This window comes from Polypterus senegalus, chromosome 2 (assembly GCF_016835505.1).
Source record: "Polypterus senegalus isolate Bchr_013 chromosome 2, ASM1683550v1, whole genome shotgun sequence".
NCBI lineage: Eukaryota > Metazoa > Chordata > Cladistia > Polypteriformes > Polypteridae > Polypterus > Polypterus senegalus.
In genome coordinates, this window is record NC_053155.1 from 149,391,569 (window position 1) to 149,412,952 (window position 21,384).

A 21,384-nucleotide genomic window follows, 5' to 3' on the forward strand; every position below is an offset into this window, starting at 1 on the left:
ATAGCAGATTTTAATTCAAGTGATATAAAAATTATATCAATTGATGTGCTGCTGTTAGTTGTGAAAGGTCTGTGACTAACTGTAGTGCAAATTTCTTTAACATAATACTTTTGAAAGATGTAACTGATAGGGAGTAAAAGTATCTGTTGAAGTCTCAAGGTATAATTGTTGTGTACTTCAGACTATGACAGACAGCAGGTCTGGAGCTTTGCTGATAAAATGTCAGGAAAGCACTAAATCATTATAAGCAGAGATAATGCAAATATGAGATTGTTTTAAATGTAATGTAAATGCTGAGTACATCTTTGTCCTTGGAGTGATGCTTACACAATTCCTTTTCTCTTGCATTCATTTCTACATAAGAACAGTGGCAGATATGAGATTGTATACAAGTGTTTTGCATACACGTCTATCCTGGCATTTGACTAATGGAGTTTCATGTATTGGAGGTTATTTTGCCATCGAAGAAAATATGCAAAATATATATGTTGAAGTGATCTCTCTTAAGGTAAATTAAAAACATTAAACTAACCCATAAGTGATGTCGCACAGAATATTTCTCTGTTTTAACAAGACAAGTTTGAAAATTCGACAGAAGATACCTCAAGAAAATGGAATTTTCCCAACAAATTTTCTTGAACAAAAAGTGCTCCAAATTTCAAAAAGATTGGTCCACTGGGGGCCAAGTTATTCTGTGCAGATTCACTGAGATATTGCAATTGCAGCTGGTGCTTTTCACATTATATGTACCTATAAAGAGTTATAATTGAAAAAAACTAAATGGCTTAAAGGATAAATAAGTAAAGTGAATTTAATGTTTATTCGCCAAATGACTTTGGAGGGACAGTACTCAAGAAAACATAACGGAATTATACTTTGCTTGAGAATGCAGACCATCACTATAGGATTGCTCACTCTCAACATCTTCAGAAACTCTACAATGATCTAAAGCAGACGGTGGAATGGCTCAACCTAACTTTTAATTTTATTACTGGGTGGCAAATTTAGAAACTATAAAAACCTGGGCATTGACACAAACAGATGAACATACACAGGCTTGGTCTACAATAGAAATAAAATCCTGCAGTATTTCTTTATACTCCTTGCTTTGTACCACAGTAAATACAAGTTATCGTCAATATACAACAACCCAGTTGTCCTTCATTCACTCAGAATATGGAACCAATGTAGGAAGTACTTCAACACAGAGAAGCTTTTATCTGTGGAACCTCTACTCGATAAGCACCTTTTTCCATCCTCTCAAACCTATAGTTTTTAACGTTAGGAAAACGTACAGGGTTAAATCACTTATAGATTTGCACACTGATAATGTCTTTGCATCCTACAAACAATTACACTCCAAATTTAGCTTCCCATCAACACAATTTTTCCACTACAGTATTGTCCCTCTTAACTAGCTACCTCGGGACTGGACCCGTGGCCGGTTGCCGATAGGGCCGGTTAATCCGACGCATACCTATTTTCATGTGGAAAAATATTTCTTTTTTTTTTTCTTTTTTCCTTTTTATAAATTTTATTGCAATCCATACAAAGCAATTAAGTTTTTACAAAAGAAAAATTAAGTTAAGAACAGGTCGATCCCCACCCCTGAGAGAGAGCCAAACGGCATGAAATTTAAAGCTTGTAAACATACCTAAATTAATAAATTCTCTGTGCTTTATAAACTTATTTTAAAATATTACTGATTAGATCCTGCCATGTTTTGAAAAAAGTCTGTACGGATCCTCTAACTGAGTATTTGTTTTTTTCCAATTTCAAAGAATATAACACATCGGTTTCCCACTGACTTAAAAGAGGAGAGTTTGGGTTCTTCCAGTTTATCAGAATAAGTCTGCGTGCCAAGAGTGTAGTGAATGCAATCACAATTTGTTTGTCCTTCTCCACTTTAAGCCCCTCTGGAAGAACCCCAAACACAGCTGTTAATGGGTTAGGAGGGATTGTGAGTCCAAGGCTGTCTGAAGGTAATTAAAAATTTTTGTCCAGAATAATGTTAATTTGGTGCAGGCCCAGAACATGTGACCCAGTGAGGCTGGGACTTGGTTGCAACGTTCGCAGGTTGGATCATGCCCTGGAAACATTTTGAAGAGTTTTAGTCGAGACAGATGTGCTCGATATATAATTTTGAGTTGTATAATTGTATGCTTTGCATATGGAGCTCGAGTGAATTCTCTGCATTGCTACTTTCCACTCCTTTTCTGATATATTAATTGAGAGATCTTTTTCCCAGTGTCCTCTTGGATCTTTGAAAGGGAGGGATTGTAAAATGATTTTATATATTGTAGAGATGGAGTCTAAGTCCTTGAGATTGAGCAATATTTTTTCCAGCATGGATGAGGGTGCAAGATGAGGAAAATCTGGAAGGTTCTGTTTAACAAAGTTCCTGATTTGAAGATAGTGAAAGAAATGTGTAGCTGGAATGTTAAATTTGGAATGTAATTGTTCATAGGATGCAAAGACGTTGTCTATATAAAGATCTCTAAGCAAGTTAATTCCAAATTTTTTCCAGATATTAAAACTGCATATGTTTGTGAAGGTTGAAAGAGGTGGTTCTCTTGCAGAGGTGCCACAGATAGAAGCTTCTCCGTCTTAAAATGCTTTCTACATTGGTTCCAGATTCTAAGTGAGTGGAGCACAATTGGGTTATTTGTATATTGCCGATAACGTGTGTTTATTGGAGCACAGAGCAAGGAATACAAAGTACTGCAGGATTTTACTTCTATTGCGGTCCAAGCCTGTGTATGTTCTTCTATTTGTGTCCAGGTTCTTATCACCTGTATATTTGCTGCCCAGTAATAAAACTGGAAGTTAGGTAGAGCCATGCCACCTTCTGCCTTTTGTCTTTGTAGGGTCGCTCTTTTGATGCGTGGATGTTTTGAATTCCAAATAAATGAGGTTATTGTTGAATCTAATTGCTTAAAGAATGATTTATTAATGTATATTGGATGTTTTGAAATAAAAAGGAGCTTAGGAAGAATATTCATCTTAACAGTGTTAATTCTTCCAGCTAGTGTGAGATGAAGGGTTGACCATCTATGCAAGTCTTGTTTAATTTTTTCCATGCAGACGCAAAATTTTGTTGATATAGAGCTTTATGTTTACTTGTGATGTTTACCCCAGGTATTTAAACTGTTCTGCAATGATAAAAGGTAGGGTATCTAATCTAATATTATATGCTTGAGAATTCACTGGAAAGAGTACACTTTTATTCAGATTAATTCTGAGACCAGAGATCTTTTGAAATTCTGTGAGTGCTGCTAAGACTGCAGGCACAGAATTTTCTGGGTCCGATATATACAGTACCATATCATCTGCATATAATGAGATTTTCTGTTCCAGTCCTTCTCTGCTAATCCCCTTTATCTGATCAGTATTTCGACAATGTATTGCCAGTGGTTCAATGGCAATGCAAACAGCAGCAGTGACAAGGGCATCCTTGTCTAGTGCCACGTTCTAGTTTAAAGTAGTCTGAGCAAATGTTGTTGATGCAAACTGAAGCTTCTGGGTTAGTATACAGTAATTTAATCCATGCACAAATGTTCGGGCCAAACCCAAACTTCTCCAATGTAGTAAAAGGTATTTCCATTCAATCATGTCGAATGCTTTTTCTGCATCCAATGATAATAATATTTCTGGGGTGTTTGATTTAGTTGGTGAGTATATTACATTAAACAGGCGTCGAAGATTTGAAGATAAGTGTCGGCCCCTAATAAATCCAGTTTGGTCTTGTGATATTACCGAGGGGTGCACTTTCTCCATCCTTCTAGCTATGATTTTAGAGAGTATTTTAACGTCGTTATTCAGAAGTGAAATTGGTCTGTATGATGCACATTGTAATAAGTCCTTATTTTGTTTTGGAAAACAGTGATTAGTGCTTGGCGAAAGGTTTGTGGAAGAGATTGGTTATCTCTGGCTTCTGTAAATGTTGCTAATAGGAGGGGAGCTAGCTGAGCGGAGAATTTCTTGTAAAATTATGCAGGGTAGCCGTCAGGGCCTGCTGCTTTCCCACCTTGGAGTGACTTTATAGCATCTAGTAATTCTGATAACGCCAGAGATTTATCAAGTTCCTCCGCACTAAAAGTGTCTATTTGTGGTATCTGTAATGTATCCAGAAATGCATTAGATTGTGTATTGTCTTCTTTAAACTCAGTAGTATATAGAGATTTATAGTAGTCTCTGAAAGTGTGCATTACATTTTTGTGTTTGACGATTTTATCTCCGTTCGCACTGGTGATTACCGAGATTGCGTTGCGCATTTCTTGCTTGTGAATTTGTTGAGCTAAAAGCTTATTAGCTTTCTCTCCATGGAAAAATATTTCTAAGGTATGTACTGTACCTCTTCGACGTTCCTGAAGAAACCATATCCACAAGGCTTCATCCATGATTTCGAACACAGGTTTATTTCCTCGTACAACAACTGGAAAGTGCGGTGTAGCGGATCCACAGCTCAAGTCAAAAAGGCCACTTTTTAAATAAATAATCACCGTGAGGAGGCGTGGTATATGTGGCCGCTCAGTTCAGTGATCACGGAGCTGGAGTGACCGGTATTTAAGACGACTGGCTGTCGAAAGGCAGCGGCAGTCGTGGAGGCTTTCGGCTTGTTTAGCCCCAGTGTGAGCACCCTAGCCACTGGGGAAAGAACCCAACTCTCGGTCTGGATGGAGACTGACGTAGCCAGGGATCAGAGGGCTACCAGACCAGTGTGGAAGGCAGCTGCACCTGCAGGTAGGGCGACTTCCCCTGTTGCGAAGCAGGGGAGCCGCCAGGTAGAAAGAAGAAGGCACCGTGTTTTGGATTTTAAGAGACAGCTTCCAGCCATTGTTTTAACCTCATTTGTATTGTTTTTAAAGGACTTGTTTTTTTACTAATGGATTTTAACCTCCACTAATTCACTTGTTTTAATGGATTATTTATTTAAAGAAGACTTTTGCTACACTGCACTTTATTTAATTTGAACACTGTTTTGTTGTTTGTTGGTTTTAAAATACCTCTCACCTTCCAGGAAAGAAGGAAGTGCATACATATGATATAAAGAACTCAGGATTAAAAAAAAATATATATATTTTATTTTATTAGGCCGGTTAATCCGTCGGCTGGTTAATGTGAGGCCAGTTAAGAAGGATTGTACTGTATTTCCAAATTAGAAACTTTGCTAAACAAAATCTGCCCAATAATCCTCACAATGGTGATGGACAGGTTGATAGACAAGATTAGACAGGAGTCCCTGTGGACTATGATGTTTGCTGATGCTATTGTGATCTGCAGCGATAGTAAGGAGCAGGTTGAGGAGACCCTGGAGAGGTGGAGATATGCTCTAGAGGAGGGGAATGAAGGTCAGCAGGAACAATCTAGAATACATGTGTGTAAATTAGAGGGAGATCAGTGGAATGGTGAGGATGCAAGGAGTAGAGCTGGCGAAGGTGAATGAGTTTAAATACTTGGGATCAACAGTACAGAGTAATGGGGATTGTGGGAGAGAGGTGAAAAAGAGAGTACAGGTAGGGTGGAATGGGTGGAGAAGAGTGTCAGGAGTAATTTATGACAGACAGGTATCAGCAGGAATGAAAGGGAAGGTCTACAGGACGGTAGGGAGACCAGCTATGTCATATGGGTTGGAGATGGTGGCACTGACCAGAAAGCAGGAGAAAGCATTTTTAACTCCACCAACTACAGCTCTAAGATCTGTATTGGGTGTGATGAGGATGGACAGGATTACAAATTAGTACATTAGAGCGTTGGCTCAGGTTGGATAGTTTGGAGATAAAGTCAGAGAGGCGAGATTGTGCTGGTTTGGACATGTGCAGAGAAGAGATGCCGAGTACATTGGGAGAAGGATATTAAGGATAGAGCTGCCACGGAAGAGGAAAAGAGGAAGGCCTAGGAGAAGGTTTATGGATGTGGTGAGAGGGAACATGAAGGTGGTGGGTGTAAATGAGAAAGATGCAGAGGACAGGAAGATATGGAAAAGTATGATCCGCTGTGGCAACACCTAACGGGAACAGCCGAAAGAAGAATAAGAAGAAGAATCCTCATCCTCCCACCAATTTCTACTCAAGAAGAAATACTGATCAGCCTTGAGGACTCAGATAGCATTATATAAAAAATTTTAAGTTCCTTCCTTTCAAAGATCTCAGAGTACAGTGGAAAAGGGATCTCTTACTGAATATTTCAGAAAAGGAGTAGAAGGCAGCCATGCACAGAATTCACTCTAGGTCAGGGGTCCTCAATCACGGTCCTGGAGAGCCGCAGTGTAAAAATCACGTATTGCTAAAGTAACACTTCTGCTTCACTTTAGTGATTTTGAGCTCTTATTGCTTAATTTTGTCTTAAACAGCTATTTTAATTGCTCTTTATTATCAATAACATGCAAATGACAAGAGAGAGCAGCATTTCTCCATTTAGCTTATTTACATTTACACCTGTGTGTATTTATCTGCACTATTGGGTTTAATTAAATACTTGGAAGAAAAATGAGAAGGACTGAGAATTACTCGTCCATTTTAGCCTTCAAATCATTTGCATGATAGAAAGGGAAAGAAAATCAAGGATATGAGAATAACCTGACATAGCAGAGTTAATTTAATTTCATAGCTTGTTAGTGCTTTATTGGCAAGAATTGCTTTCTAATTAAGCAACCAGGTCAGAACAAAACCTGCGGCCACTGCGGCTCTCCAGGACTGGGATTGAGGACCCCTGCTCTAGGTCCATATGCGCAAGGATTCTCTTTTCTCTTTTCTAATCTTAAAGTTTTACTCTGGCTGTTGGCCTTCCTCTCTTTTGGGTTGGGGCTGAATTGAGTTTGTATGGAATGTTACTTGCTTTGAATAAATTCAATTAAAAAGAGAAGTTCTGGTAGGATTGCATGATACTGTGTGATTATGTAGGTTGTATAAAACTGTGACTTTTGAAATGGAGAAATGATAAATAATTTGAACTCATAATTCTTCAATAATACTTTGTGCTTACATGTCTCTTAAAAGATGCGGATACCAAATTAAGTAGAATTATAAATCTAACAATGATTTTTCTCTTCAGTTCTACCTAAAATATCTACTTGTTTCAGGCTAGTGAGAAATAAAATGCCTGTTTCATGACTTCATTAGGTGTGACCAAAACAGAGTGATCAACAGAGCTAATGTCTCTCCATTATGGGGTAGGAAACATTTTATGTGTTGGTGGCAAGCCCTGTTAAAATAGCTAAGAAAAATATTTACAGCAGAGAGTCAGGGAGTGGACAGGCTTGTTTTCTGCCAGTTAATATTAACAGCTTCCTGAGGTTAAAAAGTGGGGCACAGTGAAAGGCACAGTAACACAACAGGAAGGTTCACCACATTGAACTCCTATCATTAAATAATAACACAGATGTAATGCCAAAGTGGCAAGTGGTGAAGGGCCTGGCACTACATGGTTGGATATATAGAAAAAGAAAATTTACATGCGTCATTACTGGAAAGAATAGCCAGAGAATGAAAAAGACAAAGGAAGTGGCAGAAGGATTAATAATAATAGTCCAACCCTTTATAAAGGGAAAGGAAAAGATACACATTCCATCACTGATTTATGTTTAGTTTTTCGCTAAATGAAGGTGAAATCAGATTAAAATCTATTTAAAACGGCAATGAATTCAGTAAACAAAAATGTTCACCAGCTAAACACTTTAAGCATTCATTCACTCTTTTAACATCAAATTTGACGCAATCCAGTGAATGATTTCTACAGTTAATTTGTCTGGAAAAGGAACATTTAGACATAAATGACTTTGCAAGAATACATACGTAAAATGCTTTGCTAAAAGACATCTTTTCAGGTGTGGATTTAAAAGCCAGCTGATGGACTGGCACAGCATGAGGACATTACAACATGACAAAGCTTTACTAGTAAATTAAATTAAAATGCCTAAATGAAAACTATATGTAGTACATGGCTCATTGGTTGTTTTTAGAAATGAAAGTTATAACTCAGTATTATACCATTTTGGTAAGTGCTGTCTGTCTTTCAATAACCACTTACTGGATACAGTTTTAGTTTACCAAATACAGGCAAATGCAATGCAGGGAAGCTTTGCCCCATTTTCTGGAACCAATTTTTTTTTTACTGCAGGTCAAGGGTATGAATAGCTTTAGTGGATGACTTTGAATTTTCTCCTGTGTCAGTCTGGGGTTTGTTTGGGGCCATTGCTTTCATCCAAACACATGCTAAATTACCTCCTTTTGCATGTGTTCCAAAGTGTTGGATTTGTGTACCACCTGGCTAAAATTTCTGTGCCACTCCACCACAATCCTGACTTTGGTTCAGTGAGTGATGAAGACATGAGTTGCTTTTCTGATAAAAATGTTATTATTGTTATTGTGAACATTTGCTTCTTTATAATATCATATATAATTACATGCCGATATAGAAAACTGCACTGGAACTGAAGCCTGTGTGTGTTAGTTTATGAGAAGACTAATGAAAAAAACTCTTTGCAGTTTCACTTCAGCATTATTTGTGGTGGTCCTCTTTTATTAAAGGCATTAAAAATAAGTTAGGGCAATAAGAACTAATATAAATAGTGACAATAGTATATCAACATGGAAAAGAAACTCTGTAGTTTAATGTTTCTTACTAGCGTGGGCCTGCTACACTAGAACAGCATAAACACTTGGGTCCACCTTGTGAGAATCCTCTGAATTTGAGTTTGTTGGGGTAAACATCAGCTGGAGCCGAGCAAGTGATCATCAAGCAAAGCTGGTAGACTTTCAGGTAATTCAAAGCTTTTTCCTGATGTACTCATTAAGTTAATTTTGAAATATTTATTTGTTTGTATGTCTTAGTTTATAAATTGATTGAATAATAGTATTATTTGTCCTGTTAGTCTGTATCCTTGTTTTTTTTTTGTTTTTTTTTTAAAAGTTCCTGCTGCTCTATGCATCTGAATTTCCCCTTGGGATTATTAAAATGTATTTAATCTAAATCTAATGCGAGTTTAGAAGGTGATGATGCCTCTGTGTTGCAAAGAAAATGAGGAATGGGAGGACTTTTCCACATGTATGCAATGTTATTCATGGTCTCCCGCTCTGTTGCTTGCTATCATGACTGTCTTACATTTTTAAATATTTTGCAATGTCAGTGTTACATGAGACAGACAATATGACTTTTCCTCAAACATAACTGCCTCATTAACATATTGGTTTAATTTTCTGGTAAACTTTGATGTACACATGACAATTTGTTTGAAATACACTTGGGAACACACAGACATGTCTGTTTATTTTAACAAACTGAACATATAACACAATGTAATATTTTGCCTTCTGCTTTGCAATCTTTTAACTTGTCATTTCAGCTGCTAATAACAAAACTGATCAAATATATTGTTTCTTTTAACAGCTTCATATTCAGTTATTTATGAATAAACATCCATATGGCGAGCTAAAACAAAATCTGCTTATTCATAAGAGCTGCTTCAATTTCTGAAAGGAGATTCAGAAAATGAATGGGTAAGTTTGTTAGCAACATGAAGTCTTTTTCAAACTGAGAACATGAAAGAGGAAAATACTTAATTTGCAGGGAGAGAAGAGAAAGAGATCACCCAGGAGGGCCGTACCTAAATTAATACTTAATGTGTGTGTCAATTTCAACTGCTAAGAAACAAACACTACAGTGTGATAAGGAGCTCCTATATGATAATGCACTTCATTGCAAAGCAATAGGATAAACAGCCCTGAATAGATTTCAGGAAAATGATTTTGTCAGCCGATGGGAAGTCTCCAATGTTCATTTGGCTTTATTTACCTGCATGGTCCTCTGGGTGCCATCGATTGTGACAGGTAACAAAGCAGATGCAAGGTTCCATTCACTGGTCACATTGAGCCTCTTTCCATCAAGCTCCACCTGTGGTGATAAGAAGACAAGACTGTTACTGAGAAGACAGACAAAAAACAGATTTCAAGTTCATAGCTGGCACACCGTGCAGTAGCCATTTTAAACAGATGGCATCCAAACAACCTGTCATGTTTACTGCTGCTGCCATAAAAGACAAGAGTCCAACAACATGGTCTTTCTGCGACCCCCTGGGAGCAGCACAGGACCTGCGAACAGCTGCCTTCGAGTACTCAGGGTTTCAGACAGTGTCTCGTACCTTGCAGAACAGTCATCCAAACTTCTCTACCTATCTGGACATGCTACATTTACTGTAATTAAACAAGCACACAATTTAAATATCCAGTGACACTTTGCAACCTGCTCAACGGGGCTTGCGTATAATCTTATCCCCCAGGACCAGGGAAGAAACTGTCCATGTCACTATTAATGAAGGAATTTGCATTGGTATCTTAATTAAAGCTAAATAATGAACCACAAATATGAATTAGTTAATCGGCAAAAACTTGTACAAATGTGTTTGCATGGCCTATATGCATGGCCTGCTGATAAAATACAGTTTATTTGATTATAAAGCCAGAGTGATATCAGACAGTGGCTTCTTCCTGCTGCATATAAAACTGGATTTATTTTCTTATTACACGTTACAAAACTTGAAAATACCTTTAAACAATCTCTAGTTTCTGTAGTATGGCATATCAAAAATATGTTTAAAAGCGTAGCCTATCTAGGCCTTATTAAATACTAGACTGTGCAACAAATCAATCAAATGTCAATTGGCCATTACAACCCAAGGTCAAAACAGGGATAGCCACATATGACCCAAAGACACTGAGTGGAAGTGCTTGTATAACAAATACAACTTAAGGGTCTTTCTAAGTACCCAGCAACACATGGATCTCAAGTGCAACATAAATTATTGATACCACTGGGAGGAATTGTGTGAGGCAACTTGTATGAAACTAGGGACAGTAAATGCAGAGAAAGATGGAGTATAAAGAAGCACTTCAGAGAATCCAAAGGAACAGGGGGCACTGAGGCATTTAGAGCCTCATAGTCTACAACCTGTCACAACACAGGCTCAGTTAGCCTAAGTGGTCTTAGTGGTATATATAAAAACAAAACAAAAAAAAGACTCTAAAGGTGCACATTATTATGTTGTAAGAAACAAGAAGACCCACATAAATAACGTAAGACAATGCTATGTAGAACTACTAAATCTACAATGTTGCCGTAAATCAATTTACATTAAAGATTAATAACTGTCATCAAATTATTGCATATTGATAACAAACATCTTAATATATAAAAAGCAGAAAAAATATGTTAAAAAAGTTAAACTATTTCAAATGTCCTCCTTGATATTCCAGTGCCATGTCCAAGCAACCATACAGTTATGTCCATAGGTATTTGGACGTGACACAATTTTCATCCACTACAATGGATGTGAAATTGAGCAATCATTACATGATTGAAGTATAGACTTTCAGCTGTAATTTAAGGGGTTTACCAAAAATATCGTATAAGCCATTTTGGAATGACAGATATTTTTTATATATGGTCCCTCCATATTCAGGAGCTCAGAAGTATTTGGACAAATTTACATCATAACTATAATGATCATTTTCAATATTTGGTTGAAAATCCTTTATAGGCAATGACTGCCTGAAGTCTGAAACCCAAGGTCATTTCCAAGTGTTCGGTTTCCACCCTACTGACGCTTTCACTGCAGTTTTCTTCTGGTACTGCTTGATTGTTGGACATTCTGCCATCAGTTTTGTCTTCAGCAAGTGAAATGCATGTCTAATAGGGTAGAGGTCAATTGATTGACTTGGCCATTGAAGAATGTTCCACTACTTTGTGTCAAAAAACACTTGGTTTGCTTTCGTAGTATGTTTTGGCTCATTGTGCATCTGTACTGTAAAGTGTCATCCTATCAGCTCTGCAGCAAATCTCAGAGTCTGAGATAGCCCTGTACACTTCAAAAATCACCCTGCTACTTCTGCCAGCAGTCAATTAATCAATAAAACCGAATGACTGACTTCCACTGGCAGCCATGCATGATCATGACATAAAACTACCTCCACCATGCGTCACAGATGATGTGGAATTCATTGGATCATGAATCATTTCTTCTCTTTTCATCATTCTGGTATATATTGATGTTAGTTTCATTTGTCTCAAGAAAGTTATTCCAAAACTAGACATGTTTCTGTCTTTACTTTCATTAAGTCTTCTCTTAACTGTAGACGTTGGCAAGTCTACCTTCCAGAGAGTGTCCCTGGTTTGGCTAAATGTTGTGAAGGTGCTCTTCTTCACCAAGGACAGAATTATGCCATCATCCAGAACAGTTGTCTTCTGTAATTTTCTGGACCTTCTTGTGTTGCTGAGTACATCAGTGTGTTCCTTATTTTTAAGAATGTACCAAATGGTTGATTTGACCATTTCTGGTGCTTCTTGTATCTCTCTGAAGGGTTTAGTTTTCTTTCTCAGCCTAATGATGGACTGTTTTTACTTGCATGGACAGCTGATGGTCTTGCTCACACGTAGCTATGGAACAACTTGTCAGTGAATTGTCCAAATATTTTTAAGACCCTGGAAATAGGAGGACTATGTATAAAAATGTATGTCTTTTCTAAGCAGCCCAAAACAATATTTTTTTAAACTCCTTGAGGCTGAAAGTCTATACTTCAATCACATCTTGATTGCTTTGTTTCAAATCCGTAACGGTGGCATAGACAGCAGAAATTATGAAAATTGTGTCACTGTGAAAATACTTACAGACCTAACCGTACATGCATAACCCTATGCTCAGATTTCTTAGAAAACAAAGTTTTTACAACATTTTAAAATTACCACTGTAATTTTAGTGTTATGAATTTTACTTTTTACATAGAGTGTGTGGTTTGTGGGACCACACCAGGAATATTTGACCTACAAAGAGTAAACTGTAATGACAACGCATGCTTTAATTATGGAAAAGAAATGAAGATTGTCAAAATTGCAAAAAGAAAAGAGAACCAAGTCTTTGAAAAGATGATATACTGTACATTTGAAAACATTCATGAAATCTGTTTGCTCACTATCTTCTACAGAAATTGACTTTCAGTAGATTATTGAAATTTACACATAGGTTAAAAATTCAGATTGCTAGAAAAGATGCCAGAGAAAGTATCTTAACTACCTGGCAGAGATATTCTTAAATTTTAATAAATGCTAGTAATAATAATAGTAATTTAGTAATAATCCATTGTGCATGACAAGTACACTATGGAAATTAATAAGGAAAATGCATCACAGCACAATCTTGGGAAAAAAAGTAAAAAAATAAATAAATTTAAAAAACTCATAAAATAGAAAAGACATTTATCAATAAAGTCTAATTTGAGGATCATGTACTTGAATAAATGAGAAAATGTATATTTTGTCACGGGGGTCGGAGACAGAGCCCAATGTCCTTTTGTTTGCAGTTTATCTCGGTATTTAAGGAGTACAATGTGCATTGACATTACAATACACTGCATCGAGAACAGTATGGTGCATTGTCTGGCAAACTGGAAAAAGGTTCAGCAAATGAAAGCATCAATTATAAAACAGCAAAACTATTTCTCGAATGTTAGTAAGTCAAGCGAAGATTCTGTAAAAGCGAGTTTTGTCCTCTCTAATATGATAGCAAAATCTTCACAACCGTTCACTGGCCAATTCATAAAAGATTGTTTTATAAAGGCATGTGAAATGATTTGTCTGGACAAAAAGAAACTGTTTGAAGTCATAAGTTTGTCTGTAGATCCTGTTGGTAGCACAATCACTGAATCATCTAGTAACATTCATCAGCAACTGACTACAACAGCACAAGGTTTTGAAACATATTCCATATCACTTGACGAGAGTACTGGTGTGTAACAGATACTGCATACTGTGCTGTGTTCATTCATGGGGTTGATGAAAACCTAAAGTTAACCGAAAAATGATTAGATTTATTTCCTATGAAAGGCACAATGACTGATTGTAATATTTTTCAAAAATGGGAAGGTTGCATTAATAGAGAAGGACTGTCATGGGATAACCTTGTATCCGTGGTAACAGACCGACAATGTGTTCCGAAAACACTGGTGCTGTGGAATTATTGATAGCAAAACGAAACCAGCTTTCTTTGTCAAGTCCTTTTACTGTCGTCCAATACATTCTGCATCAGAAAGCGCTGTGTGGCAAAAGTCTACAAATGAAAGTTATGGATGTTGTTTTTAAGACCATTAATTGTATACAAGCAAGAGGTCTCTGAATTTGGAGAGTTGCTGTATTATACCGAAGTCAGATGGCTGAGTCGGGGAAACGTGTTGTAGAATTTTTTTGCTTTAAGGGAGGAGATAGCACTTTCTATGGCATTGAAAGATAAAGACTTTTGTCAACTTTCTGATCTGTCTTTTCTATCAGATTTAGTGTTTTTTACAAATGTCATGGAACACCTCAATGCAGTCAACTTGAGGCTCAAGGGTCCAAAGCAGGCGATTACGATGATGAACGACAGTGTCAAATCATTCAGATGTAAGCTGTCTTTGTGGGACAAACAGCTGCAGTCTAGCAATTTGGCTGATTTTTCAGCTATGTAGTCCTTAGTATGCATCAAACCAGAATGCTTGAAATATTACTCAGATCATTTCTCAATTACTTGAAAAGTTTGATCGATGTTTTGAGGAGTTACGGGCTCTTGAACCTCAATTTGCTTTCTTTGCGACTCTGTTTCCGATGGACGTTGCTTGCGTTTCAAAAGATTTGCAGATGGAGATTGTGGACTTACAGTGCAACACTGTGCTTAAAACAGAAGTATATGGATATTGGTGCTCCAGAGTTCTATAAGTTTGCGTCACGTGAAAGACTTATGCGAACAGTTCTTCTCATCAATGAAGATTAACAAATCAGCATTACTTTCAAGACTTACAGATGAGCATCTGCATTGAGACTGGCTACGTACATGACATCAAGCCCAATCTTAACGTTCTTGTGTGTGCCAAACGCTGCCAACTGAGCAATCAAACTGCATTTAACATTTGAACTGAAAAACTGGATTTTATAATAAGCAGGTCGAGTAATCTCGAAAACCTGGCTGTATTATTGTAGTTATGTAGTATTGGATTTCAAATAATTGATTAACAATAACAAGACCCCTGCCTTGGACCATACAAATAGCTGTAGTGTTCTTTAGGTCGAAGTAGAGAAAAACTGAGAATGATATTTCGAATTCTGTTTATTTTAAAACCCTGTGCAACCAAACCTCCTAACAGCATTTTAGAAAACCACACCCTTCCCTTAAGATGTCATACGTCCCAAAAGACGCAGACCATAATAATCAATACCTGAACACAAAATAATCAACAAAAGCATTAATGAACTATCATATACAATATTTTCCCCCTCCCTCACAAATTGAATTAGGTGTAAAAGGAGGTCAGAAAGTCTTGGATGTAGTCTTGCTGATTGAGATATTGGGGTTCCACTATTGGCAATATGTTAAGGATCGGTATTCTGGGGAAGAAGGGGGACCTGGGACATCCAAGTTGTGTCATGTGGGCTAGAGTGGCCCTTGATGATGTTATCAGACCCTGAAGTGGCTGGCACCTTGCATAGCCTGCTGGCATGCCACCGAAACCCATCCACTAACTGAAAGGTTGTAGGTCCAAGATGGCTCTTAATCTGAAGGGGTGATGACCAGAAGGAGTGAAGCTTGTCGGAGCAACATGGGCGGCAGACCTGACCCAGTCCTTCACCTTGAAATTGGGAATCTGTATTCTTCTCTTCCTATTGAACTCATGCTGGGACTTTGCTTGCCATTTTTGCACTGTTGACTCAACTGATTTGGTGGGTGAAAAGTTGTAGAGGGACGAAGCCTGTGTAAGGTTTCAGCTCACAGCCTAGCATAAGTTTGGCTGGGGAAACACCAGTCGTAACATGCTGAGAGTTCTATAATGCAGCGGGGGCTGTGCCAGTACTTCATTAAAAGAGAACCCCTGTGACAGGTGGGCCCTGAGGCCATTTTTAAGGCTCTTATTAAAATGTTCAACCCCTCCATTAGCCTGGGGGTAATAAAAAGATGTTCTGATGTTGCACATACCCCGGTTTTGGACAAAATCAGTGAACACGGCAGATGTGAACTGCGGACCATTATCTATTGCAATGCATTTTGGTTAACCCCAGCGAGCAAACAATGTGTCTAGGAAAACAATGAGGGACTCTGCTGTGACTGAGCCCATGGGAATGACCTCTGGCCATTTTGCATGGAGGTCGTATGCTACTGCGAAGAAGCTCTGGTGATGTGGCACACCTTTAAATTCGCTACAGATATCTACTATATCATATACTAGCAAAATACCTGTGCTTCACAGCGGAGAAGTAGTGTGTTAAGTTAAGAAAAAGAAAAGGAAACATTTTAAAAATAACGTAACATGATTGTCAATGTAATGGTTTTGTCACTGTTATGAGTGTTGCTGTCATATATATATATATATATATATATATATATATATATATATATATATATATATATATATATATACATATATATATATATATACACATACATATACACATCCACATATACATACAGATACAGTATATATATATATATATATATATATATATATATATATATATATATATATATATATATATATATATATATATATATATATATATATATATATACACACACACACACATACATACTGTCAGGGATGCCAGGGCAACGACCCGGCCGGGACGCCGTGAGGGACCGGATGTGGGTCTGCGCCTACCCTGGATCACGTGGGGGCTGCCATCCTGGTTGCTTTGGGGGCCACGGGTTGAGGGCATGGAAGCCCCACCCTGTAGGGGCCCCAATGCCTTGGGGACCTGTTACCTCAGCACTTCCGCCACACCAGAAAGTGCTGGAGGGAAGAATTAAAAGGACACCTGGAGAGCTGCTGGGAGAACATACATATTGTAAACAAGGCGCTATATAGCGCCCGATCCGGCACAGAATACGCAGAGGCACGTGTTCACACTCAAAGGCTCCTTTATTTTCTTCAGCTGTGTGACACGCCTTCCCCGTGCCACACAACCCAAACACAGTCCAAGCACAAAACACACAGTTACGGCCACTGGCTCAGGCCGAAGGGAAGACACAGCTCCGCCTCGTTCTCTCCCGAGCTGGCTTCGCCGTCACGCCATGAACACTCGTCCCCCTGCCCGCACCGGGTGCTTCCCGATTCTGCCCTCGATTGCTGGGAGGCAGGCCCTTTTATACCCCACCCGGAAGTGATCCAGGTGCCTGACCAGCTGGTCTTAATTGCACCTCCGGGTGGGGCTGATAAACCGTCCAGTGTGGTGGCTGGCTCTCTGCAGCACCCCCTAGCGGCCACCCCATCTCCCAACCGGGCTGCTGTGGTGGACTCCATGTCCCATGGAGCCACGGGGGAGATTGAGGAGGAATCCACTGCCAGGGAGACTGCCCCAAGCGCCCCAGGGAAGGTATTGCAATGTTCAAAATGGCTCCCCCGGGACGTATGCGGCAGAGGCGTTCCAGCCAGGCATGGGATCCGGCTGTCCGTCACATGATATATAGATATATATATATATATATATATATAGATATATACACACACACACACACACACACACACACACACACATATATATATATATATATATATACACACATAAACACGCATACATACATACATACATACTTTTTCCACATTTTGTTATGTTATAGCCTTATTCCAAAATAGATTAAATTCATTTTTTTCCTCAGAATTCTACACAAAACACCCCATAATGTCAATGTGAAAAAAGTTTACTTGAGGTTTTTGCAAATTTATTAAAAATAAAAATACTGAGAAATCATATGTACATAAGTATTCACAGCCTTTGCTCAATACTTTGTCGATGCACCTTTGGCAGCAATTACAGCCACAAGTCTTTTTGAATATGATGCCACAAGCTTGGCACACCTATCCTTGGCCAGTTTCGCCCATTCCTCTTTGCAGCACCTATGAAGCTTAATCAGGTTGGATGGGAAGCGTCGGTGCACAGCCATTTTAAGTTCTCTCCAGAGATGTTCAATCGGATTCAAGTCTGGGCTCTGGCTGGGCCACTCAAGGACATTCACAGAGTTGTCCTGAAGCGACACCTTTGATATCTTGGCTGTGTGCTTAGGGTCATTGTCTTGCTGAAAGATGAACCATCACCCCAGTCTGAGGTCAAGAGCGCTCTGAAGCAGGTTTTCATCGAAGATGTCTCTGTACATTGCTGCAGTCATCTTTCCCTTTATCCTGACTAGTCTCCCAGTTCCTGCCGCTGAAAAACATTCCCACAGCATGATGCGGCCACCACCATGCTTCACTGTAGGGATGGTATTGGCCTGGTGATAAGCAGTGCCCGGTTTCCTCCAAACGTGACACCTGGCATTCACACCAAAGAGTTCAATCTTTGTCTCATCAGACCAGAGAATTTTGTTTCTCATGGTCTGAGAGTCCTTCAGGTGCCTTTTGGCAAACTCCAGGCGGGCTGCCATGTGCCTTTTACTCAGGAGTGGCTTCCGTCTGGCCACTCTACCATACAGGCCTGATTGGGGGATTGCTGCAGAGATGGTTGTCCTTCTGGAAGGCTCTCCTCTCTCCACAGAAGACCTCTGGAGCTCTGACAGAGTGAACATCGGGTTCTTGGTCACCTCCCAGACTAAGGCCCTTCTCCCCCGATCACTCAGTTTAGATGGCCGGCCAGCTCTAGGAAGAGTCCTGGTGGTTTCGAACTTCTTCCACTTATGGATGATGGAGGCCACTGTGCTCATTGGGACCTTCAAAGCAGCAGAAATTTTTCTGTAACCTTCCCCAGATTTGTGCCTCAAGACAATCCTGTCTCGGAGGTCTACAGACAATTCCTTTGACTTCATGCTTGGTTTGTGCTCTGACATGAACTGTCAACTGTGGGACCTTATATAGACAGGTGTGTGCCTTTTCAAATCATGTCCAATCAACTGAATTTACCACAGGTAAAGCTTCAGAAACATCTCAAGGATGATCAGGGGAAACAGGATGCACCTAAGCTCAATTTTGAGCTTCATGGCAAAGGCTGTGAATACTTATGTACATGTGCTTTCTCAATTTTTTTTTTTTAATAAATTTGCAAAAATCTCATAAAAAATAAACTTTTTTCACGTTGTCATTATGGGGTATTGTGTGTATAATTCTGATGAAAAAAATAAATTTAATCCATTTTGGAATAAGGCTGTAACATAACAAATTGTGGAAAAAGTGATGCGCTGTGAATACTTTCCGGATGCACTGTATATACAATATATATATATACTGTATATATCAAAATCCCCGCGCTTCGCAGAGAAGAAGTACTGGTTTTACATTTTTATTAAGAAGAAAACCTTTTTAAAGTGAGGGAAAATATACCAATAACTATTTGTTAAGGATCTCTTTGTATACCACGTTGTCAGTTCAGCACTCCGGTTGTAATATGACCAAGCTGTGCTAGCTTACTCTTGAGAATGCAACGTATAGTTGTCCAGGAGAAAAGCAATGTTGCCTCAAATCAATGGCAACCTTTTGTAGGGTCTGGCCCTGAGACTTATTAATTGTCATCGCGAAGCAGAGCCTTACTGGAAATTGGAGGCATTTGAATTGAAATGGGAGATCAGAGATAAAGGGGATGCGAGGAATACATTGAGTGTGTAGAAACTCTAGAGACAGCGTGTGTATTAACTTGTGGATTTTTCTGTGAGTATTTGGTGGCAGCATGACCAAGTTGCTTCCGCAAGACCGCGTTAGCTGTGGAGCTCAACTTGTAAATAAAATATTCGACGAAGGCATGACAAACGGCAGCGTGTCCATAAACTTAATTTAAACTTACGGTTTACACCGTGCTTTGTTCCCGCAGTAGCTGCACTTATGAATAAGCTTGTATGTGTTTTTCTTCAGCGCTATTTGGAGCTCTTCCTTGTTTTCTACGTACTGCAACCCGTGCGGCGGACTAGCGTGGCGGCGTCTGCCAGTTGGCCTCTGTGTCCGCCTGACTTTTTTCTTCCCCATGACAAAGGCGCCTGCAGCAGCTCCTCGGCGGCTTCGGTTGGGTACTCCTGCGCTGGGTGGCGCGTGCCTGCTTGCGGCCCCTGCCGCGTCTGCGCGCTTCTCGCCTTCCTCGCGCTGTACCTCGTGTGCTGGCTTGCGGCCCCTACCGCGTGTGCGCACTTCAGTGCGCTGTGCTGTGTAGACCTGACTGACTCACAGTCAGTTCACGTGGTTACGTGAGAGGCGTGATGATTTGACACGCAACTCCGCCCCCCACAGCCATCGAGCTAAAGTCCATTACAGTATATGGAGAAAAAAAGGTTCCAGTTATGACCATTACGCATAGACTTTCAAAATGAAACCTGCCCAACTTTTGTAAGTAAGCTGTAAGGAATGAACATGCCAAATTTCAGCCTTCTACCTACACGGGAAGTTGGAGAATTAGTGATGAGTGAGTGAGTGAGGGCTTTGCCTTTTATTAGTATATACACTCACCTAAAGGATTATTAGGAACGCCATACTAATACGGTGTTTGACCCCCTTTCGCCTTCAGAACTGCCTTAATTCTACGTGGCATTGATTCCACAAGGTGCTGAAAGCATTCTTTAGAAATGTTGGCCCATATTGATAGGATAGCATCTTGCAGTTGATGGAGATTTGTGGGATGTAAATCCAGGGCACGAAGCTCCCGTTCCACCACATCCCAAAGATGCTCTATTGGGTGAGATCTGGTGACTGTGGGGGCCATTTTAGTACAGTGAACTCATTGTCATGTTCAAGAAACCAATTTGAAATGATTCGAGCTTTGTGACATGGTGCATTTTCCTGCTGGAAGTAGCCATCAGAGGATGGGTACATGGTGGTCATGAAGGGATGAACATGGTCAGAAACAATGCTCAGGTAGCCCGTGGCACTAAGGGGGCCTAAAGTGTGCCAAGAAAACATCCCCCACACCATTACACCACCACCAGCCTGCACAGATGTAACAAGGCATGATGGATCCATGTTCTCATTCTGTTTACGCCAAATTCTGACTCTACCATTTGAATGTCTCAACAGAAATCAAGACTCATCAGACCAGGCAACATTTTTCCAGTCTTCAACTGTCCAATTTTGGTGAGCTTGTGCAAATTGTAGCCTCTTTTTCCTATTTGTAGTGGAGATGAGTGGTACCCGGTGGGGTCTTGTGCTGTTGTAGCCCATCCGCCTCAAGGTTGTGCGTGTTGTGGCTTCTCAAATGCTTTGCTGCATACCTCGGTTGTAACAAGTGGTAATTTCAGTCAAAGTTGCTCTTCTATCAGCTTGAATCAGTCGGCCCATTCTCCTCTGACCTCTAGCATCAACAAGGCATTTTAAGCCCACAGGACTGCCGCATACTGGATGTTTTTCCCTTTTCACGCCATTCTTTGTAAACCCTAGAAATGGTTGTGCATGAAAATCCCAGTAACTGAGC

At 39.5% G+C, this 21,384-nt stretch overlaps 1 protein-coding gene across 1 annotated transcript in view; it reads right to left on the bottom strand.

The window, feature by feature from the left end:
* Positions 1 to 21,384, bottom strand: part of pcca (propionyl-CoA carboxylase subunit alpha) — a 644,470-nt gene that overhangs the window by 116,691 nt on the left and 506,395 nt on the right. Inside the window, exon 20 of the mRNA XM_039744810.1 lies at positions 9,793 to 9,891. Within this exon, the coding sequence (XP_039600744.1) occupies positions 9,793 to 9,891 (99 nt within the window). The remainder of the gene's footprint in view (positions 1 to 9,792; positions 9,892 to 21,384) is intronic.